The 11947-nt window shown below is 44.6% G+C and overlaps 3 protein-coding genes across 5 annotated transcripts in view; 1 reads left to right on the forward strand and 2 right to left on the reverse strand.

The window, feature by feature from the left end:
• The window catches only part of anapc10 (anaphase promoting complex subunit 10), a 4091-nt gene extending 2487 nt beyond the window's left edge, over nt 1–1604 (reverse strand). Inside the window, exons 1-5 of one of the 2 annotated variants that reach the window (XM_024288145.2) lie at nt 1466–1604; nt 898–1013; nt 740–830; nt 547–667; nt 418–468 (exon numbers count right to left, since the gene is read on the reverse strand). In XM_024288145.2, coding sequence (XP_024143913.1) covers nt 418–468; nt 547–667; nt 740–830; nt 898–1012 — 378 coding nt within the window. In that variant the 5' untranslated portion in view covers nt 1013; nt 1466–1604. Of the gene's footprint in view, nt 1–417; nt 472–546; nt 668–739; nt 831–897; nt 1014–1465 lie in introns of both variants that reach the window. The other variant, XM_024288144.2, reaches the window with a different exon arrangement.
• Nucleotides 1605–1608: 4 nt separating this feature from the next.
• On the forward strand, nt 1609–8356 carry abce1 (ATP-binding cassette, sub-family E (OABP), member 1). 2 transcript variants are annotated; one of them, XR_002920899.2, is made up of 20 exons: nt 1609–1746; nt 3402–3552; nt 3628–3713; nt 3781–3878; nt 4305–4422; nt 4496–4633; nt 4713–4782; nt 4854–4950; nt 5029–5118; nt 5186–5307; nt 5380–5504; nt 5947–6043; nt 6745–6804; nt 6909–6967; nt 7038–7148; nt 7222–7364; nt 7663–7785; nt 7854–7965; nt 8042–8172; nt 8248–8356. XR_002920899.2 is itself a non-coding variant. In XM_024288142.2 (19 exons), the coding sequence occupies exons 2-19, from the start codon at nt 3450–3452 to the stop codon at nt 8087–8089; spliced, it is 1800 nt and encodes a 599-aa protein (XP_024143910.1). In that variant the 5' UTR covers nt 1609–1746; nt 3402–3449; the 3' UTR covers nt 8090–8356. The 2 variants fall into 2 exon arrangements, 1 of the variants encoding a protein (XP_024143910.1); XM_024288142.2 differs by having other exon boundaries at nt 8042–8356.
• A 1294-nt stretch (nt 8357–9650) lies between these two features.
• On the reverse strand, nt 9651–11947 carry LOC112156020 (trithorax group protein osa; the record flags this gene model as incomplete). The annotated part of the gene is given in 3 exon segments (XM_024288139.1): nt 9651–10679; nt 11462–11538; nt 11623–11947. Coding segments are annotated over 3 exon segments (822 nt in total), but the record flags the coding sequence as incomplete, so codon positions are not given.

The raw sequence follows: 11947 nt of genomic DNA on the forward strand, positions 1-11947 counted from the left end.
AAAACACAATTTTCATTGGAGAGGATCTTAAAAGTGTTTTTATGTCAAGTGATTTGAACTTAAGGGCCACCATACTTCTGAACAACTTTTTAAGGTTCTTTGATTTGTTTCTGCTTGTTTATATAGTCTTTAGATTTATCTGGAATGTTGTTAGAATGTTTGTGAGAACTGGACTGAGAGAGTCATTTTTATGTCGATTTGGACGCGGACCGGCACGGTTCGAGAGATCGGCTCCCAGGCGATTTGGACGCCGCCAGTACGCTGTGATTGGTCCAAAATCTGTCCAACATTTTGATGTAGCAGTTTCCTCTGTGGTTATGAATGTAGATATTAGCCCAGTTTTTTTCACTTTAGATGCTATAAAAAGTGTTTTATAAATAAAGTTTAATTTGAACCGCTAAGATGTGTTTTCGTTACCTGGTTGAGCAGAGAGATATGGATCCAGCCGCTCGGTTCCACCATCTCCAGCTGCTGCAGAGAACAGAGCGACGGACTGATGTCAGGAGATTCCGATTATCTGACCTCACCGCGGTCTGGGACGCTTACCCGGATTTCCTGCAGGTTGTGGAAGTTGTTGCCCACTCGGACGGAGATCTTGCTGGGGGTGTAGCTCTCGTCCGATTTATAATCGGCGTAAATGCAGAGCATCTTCACCGTGGTTCTCCTCCTGGATTCAGAACAGGGACAGCTGACGTGACGAGCAGCAGACACGAACGTTCTGCTGTGGTTTCACTCAGACCTGAACTGTATGTTGACCAGGTGAGGCTGCGAGCCGTCCGACTGCCAGTACGTCTCCAGGTTGTCGTCCCTCAGCTGATCCACGCCGAACCCTGCAGACATCCAGGTTTCAGAGAGTCTCTCCTCTGTGAGCGAACCGCATGTTTTCAGGACGTTTACCCGGTTTACAGGAGGACAGCGACCACACTGCCTGGGAGCCGATCTCTCGAACCGTGCCGGTCCGCTCCAGCTGCTTTGGGTCGGCACCAGGTGGTGTTTTACTCGCGGTGGCCATTCTGGAAACAGGAAATAAACAAAACAGACAAAGCAGAATTCCACTGAAAAAAATGAATTTTAACATTTATTTGCAAATAAAACGACAGATTTGTGTAAGACATGAAACTTCTCTAACAAAAAGATTGAATGGGTTCAAGTGGAAAATTCGGCACAAAAATTAAGAAACCGGAAGTATCTAATTTAACTAAAATTAACGAAAAATTAAGCTAACATGTTGTTTAGCCTTCATTATAAAACTCAAATCAGTTATTTAAGAGTAAAAACAATTAAAATTGCAATAAAACTTTAACAACATATAGATAATTTAAAATAAAGAAGCAAAAACAGAAAAAAACAAAATCACGAATTATGTGTGTTAGCTAAAAGCTGATAAAATGCTATCGTTTACTTCATCAACATTAATAAAATAGTATAAATAAAGACAAAAATAAGTTTAAATGGGAGATTTAACCTTTAAAACGTCGTATCAGCACATTTAAATCGACTTTTTCTTCTTTAAAATCCACTCTTTTTGGTTCAATGTGTTGCTTTGATCCCGAGCATCCGCGGCGCATCCCTATGACGTCAGAGGTCCCGGTCGCTTACAAACCACGCGCCTCCCGCCATCTTTCCTGCCGGCTTCCAGCAAAGAAACACGTTGCTGGAAAACAGAAGTTTTTACTCCGATTATTTTTTCTGTAAATACTTTGGGAGTTTCGTGTTTTCACAGCCGGAGTCAGGAGCCAGAACAGGGTAAGTTTTGACCAAATACCCCGGATGTGGCGGAGGCTTTTATTGGTTACAATCACCATAGAAACGAGCAGCTGTCAAAGCGTGAGGCCTTATGGGTTAGCGGTTAGCTGCTAGCTTCCCCGATCAGTGCCCGTAGATCACCTTTTTTGATCCACTGTTGCTTTTAAACCGCATAATAATCCATATAAATCAATATTTTTGATCGTTTATATGTTTACTAATTATAATATAATCCCACGGTGGTCGTTATTGTCGCCATTTTTACGTTTAAGTGTCACATTCCGGCGAATTACGCCCGCTATTCATTCAAATTAAGATTTTACTGATTTTAGAGCCCAAATCGACACATTAGATGGATTTTCACGCCGGGAAGTCAAACGTCTGATTTAGATGATGAAATCGGCTCTTGGATTTGTGCGATTTAGCCAAATAATGTTGGATAATTTGGAGTTTGAAGCACGTCGCCTCCGCCCGTCACGTTTTTTTTTCTTTTTTCGTTTTTTTGTTGGGGGGCGCTGAGGCCAAACCTCCACTACAACTAAACATGATTTCAGTTCATGTGTAGATCACAGTTAACTCCACCAGATCAGAAATCAAACTGTTGTCTCGTTGTGGTGTTTCAATAAAGTTTAATTTGAATCAGCTCTCACTGCTTAAATACAGAATCAGGGAGATTTTAGTGCCAATATGACACAAATCAATGAAATGATGGGTCATATTTTAAGTAATATGCTCTAAAACAGCCTTAATGTGGTTATAAAACATAGTTCCTTTTTCAAATTGATCAATACTTTGTTCAAAATGTTTGAAATTAATTTAGAGCTAAATTGGTCCATTTTGTGCAAAACAATCAATTGTTTACATTCTTTTTTATCTGTTATGCCATAAAATGTCTCTTTATTTAGTAAGCAAGTAAATAAATCAACAATAAAACATTTGAATCATTTTAATTGAGTCTGGAAACTATTCCAGACTAAATATCTGGATTTTTTTAAAGTGCTTAGAATCTTGAACTTAAAAACTTTTTCTGGTGAGACGTTGAAATTTACTTTGGCATCAAAAGCTCAGATCAGAACCGCCAGAGACTCCGCCCGTCTCTGAGGCTCCGCCCGTCTCCGCTGCGCCCTAAAATACTGATGATGCAAATCTGCAACCTCACATTTTGTTCATATCTAAAAGAAATGTTGAAATCTGGAAACTTTATTTTCATTCTAAGGTTGATTTTATTTGGTTATTAAAACAGTTTTCAACTTTGAATGACAAAAGTGGGAGTTTTACTCCCACAAATGACACATTTTTACATTAAAAAGATTAAAAAACTCATTTAAAATGTATTTTGTAATTTATTTTTTAGTAAAGATGGATTTATTTGAATCCTAACATCAATGTGTTTTAATCCTACTCTCATTTAGGAATTTTAATTATTTAGTTTTTGTTCATAAAACACAGATTTGAAGGCAAATCTAAAAATATTTTATTGTGAAAAGACTTGTTTAAATTATAGAAGTTTTCTCTTTCGACTTTTTGCGAGCTTTTGAATCAATTTAATCTTTTTACTGCCAACTTGTTTTTGTTTCGTTGAACTGAAATAAAGTCCAAATTTCCTCGTAGTTTTCCTGACAATCCCCGCCCCTTTTGTCTGTTTGGCTCGGCAGCTCCGCAGGTGGAAGCGCCGTCAGCGCCGCCCCCCCTCCCCTTCCATCATGGCGGATAAAAACACCAGAATCGCCATCGTCAACCACGACAAATGCAAACCCAAGAAATGCCGTCAGGAGTGCAAGAAGAGCTGCCCGGTGGTGCGCATGGGTGAGTGACCCCTCCCCCCACAGGAGGTGACAGGTGAGGCTGTGCTTTGACGCTGACCCCTCCCCCTCTCCGCAGGTAAGCTGTGCATCGAGGTGACCCCGCAGAGTAAGATCGTGTGGATCTCAGAGTCTCTCTGCATCGGCTGCGGCATCTGCATCAAGGTGAGCAGACCTGCAGGTGGCGGTTCTGACCCGCCAGCCCGGTTCTGACCCGTCTCTGTTCTCATAGAAATGTCCGTTCGGGGCGTTGTCCATCGTCAACCTTCCCAGCAACCTGGAGAAGGAAACCACGCACAGATACTGCGCCAACTCCTTCAAGCTGCACAGGTACGCGCTGCCGGAACCGCACCAGGTTCTGACCCAGTCCAAACCGGAAACAGCAGTGATCTCTGGTTCTGTTGGACTTTTTCTCCCCGTCTAGAGGTCCAAACATGCATCGCTGAGCAGTAACTGCTGCACAGATTAAGTTAAAGGCAGCATTTCTTAAAATATCCAGGATTTTAAAAATAAAACTCCAAGTTTTGAGTAAACTGGTGATCGGGTTCTTAATGAGACTCAAGTTTCCATTTTTCTTCAAATGTCTGTTTACATTGTTGTCACAGAAACTGGAAGCTGTGTAGTTTCTCTGGACTCTCAGAACTTCTGCTCCCATGTTGGTTTTTGTGCAGCTGAGCTCAAAAATAACTCAAAGGTTTGAGGAATTCTACGACTTCCTGCTGCAGTTCCAGGAATCTTTTTTTGTTTCTGTGTCAGGCTGCCCATCCCCCGACCCGGGGAGGTTCTGGGGTTGGTCGGGACCAACGGTATCGGCAAGTCCACAGCTCTGAAGATCCTGGCCGGGAAACAGAAGCCCAACCTGGGGAAGTACGATGTGAGTGCGAGCGAGCGGCCGTCCAGTCCTCAAGGTTTTTTTTTTGGATTTGAATCCATTTTTTTCTTCCCAGAATCCTCCGGACTGGCAGGAGATCTTGACCTACTTCAGAGGTTCTGAGCTGCAGAACTACTTCACCAAAATCCTGGAGGACGACCTGCGGGCCATCGTCAAGCCGCAGTACGTCGACCAGATCCCCAAAACCGTCAAGGTCTGCTTCTCTGCTGCTGGGTCCTAAAGAACACCTGTTTCGGTTTGGCCACGTCTTCATTTCTTCCTTCTGCCTGCAGGGGTCAGTAGGGGCCATCCTGGGCAGGAAGGACGACACGGACACACAAGCCATCGTCTGCCAACAGCTTGGTAACGACAAACGTCTGTTCTGAAGAGAGTCCGTCGGTTTCTCGTCGGTTGACGTGAGTTTGCTTCTGCAGATCTGACTCACCTGCGGGAGAGGAACGTGGAGGACCTGTCCGGAGGAGAGCTGCAGAGGTTCGCCTGCGCCGTCGTCTGCATCCAGAGGGCTGATATGTGAGTTCCTGGTTTCCTCGTCGTTTTCCCGCTCTTTGCTCGGATCTCACGCTCACAGCCTCTGCTCCTCTCCCGCAGTTTCATGTTTGACGAGCCGTCCAGTTACCTGGATGTGAAGCAGAGGCTGAAGGCCGCCATCACCATCCGCTCTCTCATCACCCCAGACAGGTGAGGAACCATCCGCCGCCGTTCCTCCTGCCGTTTTTGTGTTCTTGAACGCGCTGTTGCGTCTCAGGTACATCATTGTGGTGGAGCACGACCTGAGCGTGTTGGACTACCTGTCCGACTTCATCTGCTGTCTGTACGGAGTCCCCAGCGCTTACGGAGTCGTGACCATGCCCTTCAGTGTCCGAGAAGGTAACGACTCGGACAGCAGACGAGTGAGAGCCACGCCTGCAGGGGGGCTGAAGGTTTCCACTTCTATTGCAGGTATCAACATCTTCCTGGACGGTTACGTTCCCACAGAAAACCTCAGGTTCAGGGAAACCTCGCTGGTCTTTAAGGTGGCAGAAACAGCCAATGAGGAGGAAGTGAAAAGACTCAGACACTACCAGGTACTACAATGAAGCTTGAATTCTTCTTTTGGTTTCCTCCTAAGAAACTGCTGTTAATATCCCGGACAAGCCCCACAAGAATAGGAGCCAACACACACACCACCCCCAAAAAAACTGTTGTTAAAATTCCAGACATACTTCTTCTCTTGATCCCGGACAAATCTGTTGTTGAGTCATGACCACACATCTCCAAATACACCTTTGTTAATATCCCGGACAAGCCCCCAGGGAACTTATTGTTGAGAGCCACGACAACACACCCCCCAATGAACTTTTGTTATTATCCCGGACAAGCCCCCAAAGAAACTGTTGTTAAAATTCCAGACATACTTCTAAAGAAACTGTTCTTTTGATCCCGGACAAGCCCCCAAACCATTGTTTACTTCTTCTTGAATGTTAAAAATGGCGTCTCAGTTATTTGTTCTTCTGTGCTGATGTTCAGTATCCAGACATGGTGAAGACGATGGGCGAGTTCACGCTGGCCATCAAAGGAGGAGAGTTCACGGACTCTGAGATCATGGTGATGCTGGGAGAAAACGGTGAGCTGTACGGGTTTATTCCGCTGCTTTTGAGCCTCAACTGAACCAAGAACTTAGCCACTGAGCTTCTGAAGCAACAACTCTTTCCTGACCTCATGAAGTTTGGAGGCGGGGCGACAGCAGATGATGATGCTTCTTCTCACAGCAGCATCTGCTGTGAGAAGAGTAAATGTTCTGCATCATTAAACACCGTTCACCTGATTTATCACTCTGACTCCTCAAAAATGGAGATCTCCTGGTAATGATGACATCAAATGAAGCTAACAGGATAATTAGTGAATACACTAAAATAGTAAAATACTGTCTAAATTAACCATAAAGCACAATACCTACCAAATGGTTAATTTTTTATCTATTAAATAATTGATTTTAAATGTTAATAAACTTAAAATTGGAATATCTAGCTAATTGCTTTAAAAATGAACCTTAAAAGTGTCTTTTATGATTTGGAAAAAGCTGAAAATTTGTGAAATAAGTTTGTGGTCACTACACTAAGAAATCCAGACCATCATAGCAGATGTTTCCACTCAAACCTGATATTGGAGTTTTATGTCTTTGTCTAGTTATTGCTTTTAGACCCATATTCATGCTGGTTTACCCACTGAGCCGATGCTAAACTATCCAGAATCGAAGTCTCTGAGGCTCTTCGGGTTCTGGTTCAGTTCCTAATGATAATCTGGATCCTAACCTGATGTTTGCAGGAACGGGGAAGACGACCTTCATCAGGATGTTGGCTGGAGGACTCAAACCCGACAGTGGAGGTGAGTGTTCTCACAGACGGAGCTGCGCAGGCACACTTTCTGATCAGCGCAGACGCGCTCTATGGCCTGCGCAGACGCGTCCTGACCTAGGTTGTGTGTCCTAGGTGAGGTTCCCATCCTGAACGTGAGCTACAAGCCTCAGACTATCAGCCCTAAGTTCAAGGTGAGAGCCGCTCGGTCAGATCACCTGTGAGGTCCTTTCAGAGGTCAGACGCTGGTGTGTTTGTCCGCAGGGCAGCGTCAGAGCTCTGCTACATGAGAAGATCCGGGACGCGTACACGCACCCACAGTTCATCACCGACGTGATGAAGCCGCTGCAGATCGAGAGCATCATCGACCAGGACGTAAGACGCTCCGACCCTGGAGGCACACAGGTGAACTGAGGTGGTTCTAACCGCAGCCCCTCCCCCCGTGCAGGTGCAGAACCTCTCCGGTGGTGAGCTGCAGCGAGTCGCCCTCACGCTCTGTTTGGGGAAACCGGCCGATGTTTACCTGATCGACGAGCCGTCGGCGTACCTGGACTCTGAGCAGAGGTTGATGGCGGCCAGAGTCATCAAGAGGTGGAGCTTCTTTTCTTCTTTCACCTGAGCCTAGAAACACATTTTATATGGAATTTACTGTAAACATTACTATTGTAAATAAATTACCTGAAAGTAAAACGAAAATGTTTTTTTAAATCTTTTAATTTTCAAACTTGTGTTTGGTTGTAATGAAATGATCCAAAAATGGTTTTTGAAGAATTGAGAATCTGTTTAACCATCACAAGTGGTTTTTGATGTTAAAACAAATTTAGAAAACTTGCAGTTGCGTGTCGTTGCCTGTGTGGGGCGCTGTTCCTGATCCGACTCTCGTTGGCAGGTATATCCTTCACGCTAAGAAGACCGCGTTCGTGGTGGAGCACGACTTCATCATGGCGACGTACCTCGCCGACAGAGTCATCGTGTTTGACGGCATTCCCTCCAGGGAGACGTCGGCGAACACGTGAGGATCGTCCGCATAAACGCCAACCTCCCAGTGGGCGCCGTTTAACGACCGTCTGTCCTCCTCAGGCCTCAGAGTCTGCTGGCGGGGATGAACCGTTTCCTGTCGCTGCTGGAGATCACGTTCAGGAGGGACCCCAACAACTTCAGGCCACGAATCAATAAACTCAACTCCATCAAGGTGCGAGCGCCCGACGGATGTCCGGTTTGTTTTACGGTTTTACGGACGACTCTAAACACGATTTCTGTCTCATCAGGACACGGAACAGAAAAAGAGCGGGAACTATTTCTTCCTGGACGACTAAGACTCCGCCCCCCGTGACCGACCGCGACCTCCAGCGGATCTCAGACGTCCGGCGCCACGACTGAAAAACCATCAGCCTTTCATGTACCGGGCTGTTTCATAGCCAGCAATGTTGTGACGTGTAAAATGAAGAAGTGCATTACCACATCCTGTCCACAGGGGGAGGGGCCAGTCCGGGAGACGCCCCCGTCAAGGATCATCAAGCTGCGTCTTCTAACACTCGTGCATTTACATCAAGTGACAATAAACGGATGCTTCCCGACCATCAGACGCTTCCGCTTCTGTCGGCACAAACATCGAAACGATTTAAGATCACCTGAACTTTAAATCTAGTTCAGATCATAAACTTTATGATGTTATGGACCTAAACCGAATCTTTTGGTTCAAGAAAGAATTCATAGAACCAGATTCAAACCGACTTATTCATGTAAACCGGATTATTCCGTTGTTCCAGTGATAGGATAGAAAAAACAAAATGAAAGTAAAACTGGCCTGAAAGTTTTAAAAATATGAATTTAAATGTCCTGTAAGTTTATTTTTATGATCCAACATTTAGAAACAAAATACACAATTAAAGAGAACACCAGCGAGTGACGTGTACAGAAAATAATTTCAACAAATTTGAACCAAAGACGACTTTCAAATATATTTATAGTTTTTTTCTAACTTTTAATGAAAAGAAGTTAAAACAAAAAAAGTTAAATAATTGTGTGAATGTTTAGGAAATGAAGGACTTTAAATTTCAAAAATTCCAAAATTAGCAACAAATCTTTAAATATATTCATGGGCTGTGTTTTCATCTTTTAGTCATTTTTTTATTGTATTTTAGCTAATACTTTAGAAACATGCCAACATTTAGTTTACTGAGGAAGTTTAGCTTATATTTAGTCAACAAGCTAGCTTTTTTTGTCTTGTCATTTACTGAGGTTTTTAAAGGCTAATTTAGAGTTTAGCTAATATTTTAGAAACATGCTAACATTTTTGATTGATCTAGTTTACTGGAGAATTTTAGACTATTTTGAAGTTAAGCTAGTATTTAGGCAACAAGCTAGCTTTTTTTGGCAAATTTGGAGTTTAGCTCATATTTAAGCAAGACTAAATATTTTTGCTAAATGCTCGTGTATTTGGGATTTTTAAGTAATTTTACTACAATTTTTTTCAGAAATGTAGGTCAACTTCAGCACACTTTCATAGTTCTTTCCTAAAATTTCCGGTCTTTAAGCAAATTTAACATTTTGCATTTTCAACTGTTTAAGTAAATTACGTCATAATCGCGCCGCTTTCTCCTTCAAAATCTGCTGGAATTATGTTAACGGTTGAAAAGTTAAAGTTTGTGATTAAGAGTCACGATGACGCCTCATTTTGTCAAAATCGTACAAGTACGAAATAAGCGAAGGATAACATCAGGCCATTAATAATAAATTACATTGACCTGGAGGGCCGGATATAACCACACGGAGGGCCGGATTCGGCCCCTGGGCCTCGACTTCGACACGTGATTTGCAGCTATCCTCCAATGAAGAAACTTCTAGTCTCCAGATAATTTAGAGATAAAGCACAAGTCCGGTTGAAACCAAAGTTTTATTTATTCAATCACATAGAAAAACCCAACATTCGTTTGTACAGCAGTGTTTCTGGGAAGTAAAAGCAGCAAACTTAAGGCACTGACTCCAGCGAGGTTAGAGTTGATCTAAAGAACCACAAACAGACCAACCTGAGCTCAGCAGAGAACCTCCGACTTTTTGGTATCTGTCCCAAAACACGAACGATGCGAGGCTCTCTGCAGTAATACTTCTACATGCCGTGGTGCATTCAAGTGACATGGGAAATCAGGAAGTCTTTTTAAAGGCTTTGGATGTTGTGCTTGCTAAAAGAGACATCAGTGCTTCTTTTTTCAGCAGACGTCTCAAAAACGCAACAGTTTTTCGCTCTCAGCAGGAGGGCAGCTAAGGTGTGCATTTCATCTAGAAACAGGCTCCTCCCACCTCAATTTGTACATTCAGTTGTTCATAAATGTAAACGTAAGATTGTTTATGCTAACTAAGCTAAGCTAATAAGCTGGGGTTAAAAATATATTTTTTGAGATGAACAATTTGGATGAACGGTGAGATTTCGTGTTTTGGGATCAAAGAAGTCGAACTTTTACATCCTAGTCTCTCATTGGCTGAGAGCTAGTATCCTCTTTCCCGGCCCCGCCCCTTAAAGGAGGAGTTATACTGGACGTAGCTCTGCCTCACTTCCATGTCTGTGTAGCGCCTCCGTGGCCCGCCCCTCCCGGCATCATGGCCCCTCCTCCCTCGTCCACCTGGCCCCCTGTAGCTCCTGCTCGGCCCCATGCCGGCCCCCGGCCCCATGCCAGGCCCCGGCCTCAGCCCCTCCTCCTCCCAGCTGTCCTCGGTGCTGCAAGCCACCGACAGAGGCTCCGTCATGGTGACGGTTACCGGGTATCCCTGCTGACCCGGCTCGGCGCCGCCCAGCGGATGGTAGGGGGACCCGCGGTTTCGGATGTGGCGGTAAATGGGGGAGGAGCCAGAACTGCCGCTGGGCTTGAAGGGGACGTCCTTCATGTCAGGGTTTGAGACCACGGCCAGCTGGGAAATAAAATCAAAGGACAAATGTAACAATATACTCTAAACTCAGAGGCAGATCAAATAGTGTTACAACAGCGCCCCCATCAGGACACGAGTGAACTGCAGCTGTTGGATGTTTAAGTTTTTTAAGCTGAACACTGATTTATTTATTTTTCTTGACAGATGAATCGAACCTGTGGATCTTTATCTTTAACTTTGACCCAATTATTAAGACTAACTGCTGTTCTTTATTTAGCCAAATACAGTTCAAGAACCAGCGATTAGAACACGGTGTTCACACTGGACAAACAGGGAGGGACTTCTTCTCTTTCTAATGTTTCCAAGCCAATGTCAGCCACCTCCAGTTAGATAAGGTTTGTGAGACGTCTTAGTGCTGTAAATCTGGTCAATATCGCTCTATTCCCATATTTGAAAGACTTGATGTCATTAAATTCTAGTCAGGAACAAACTGAAATTATTAAGTATTCCTTCAGGATCCATTTATAAACGGTTGGCACTTCCATGAATTAAGGTGTAACCAAACCCTAAATCAGCTTTTTTTGTCTGCTGACCATGTAGTGTTCCATACTACTCCATCACTGTAGTAGTGTGTAGTAGTGTGTAACACTACTACAAAGTACAGTGTTCCACACTACAGTAAAGTGTTCCATCTTGCGTCCAGAGTTCCTTTTCTTTTCTTCAGAATCGCTTGAAGGACCTTAATTGCGTAAACTGTTGAAGAGTTCTGAGCGTTAAGCTCCACCATTAAAGGGTTAAATGACCCCCGGTTGTTGGGAACTCACGATAGGCTTGTTGTTGAGGGGCGGGTCAACCAGCAGCACCGTTCGGGTCGTATTCTCCCCGCTCTCCTTTTTCTGGCCTGTTGGAGGACAAACAAACTTGTGTTAAAGCTAAAGATCGCCCCCTGGTGGAAAAGTGAAGATTGAAGTTTCGACTAGCGCACCAAAACCGGCAGGAAGCAGCATGGCTCTGTTGTTAGCGTTAGCCACATTAGCAGAGGCGGGACTGTCCGGAGGAGCCATGGCGGCTCTCAGGTGGGCGTGGCCAGCCATGGCGTCCCCGTTGGGCGGCTGCAGCTGCTCCAGGGGCTCCGGGCGCAGCTGGAGGTCTTCGGGGACAGGAGAAGACTGATAGCCCAGATTAAAGGGGGGGTACTGGGGCCCCGAGGGGTACAGGGGGTGAACGGGGGCCTGTCCGGAGTGGTACCCCTGGGACGAGGGGGGAGGGGCACCAGAGTACGGCGGAGTGGGGGAGGTGTACCGAACAGA

This window comes from Oryzias melastigma, linkage group LG18, assembly GCF_002922805.2.
Source record: "Oryzias melastigma strain HK-1 linkage group LG18, ASM292280v2, whole genome shotgun sequence".
Taxonomy (NCBI): Eukaryota; Metazoa; Chordata; class Actinopteri; order Beloniformes; family Adrianichthyidae; genus Oryzias; species Oryzias melastigma.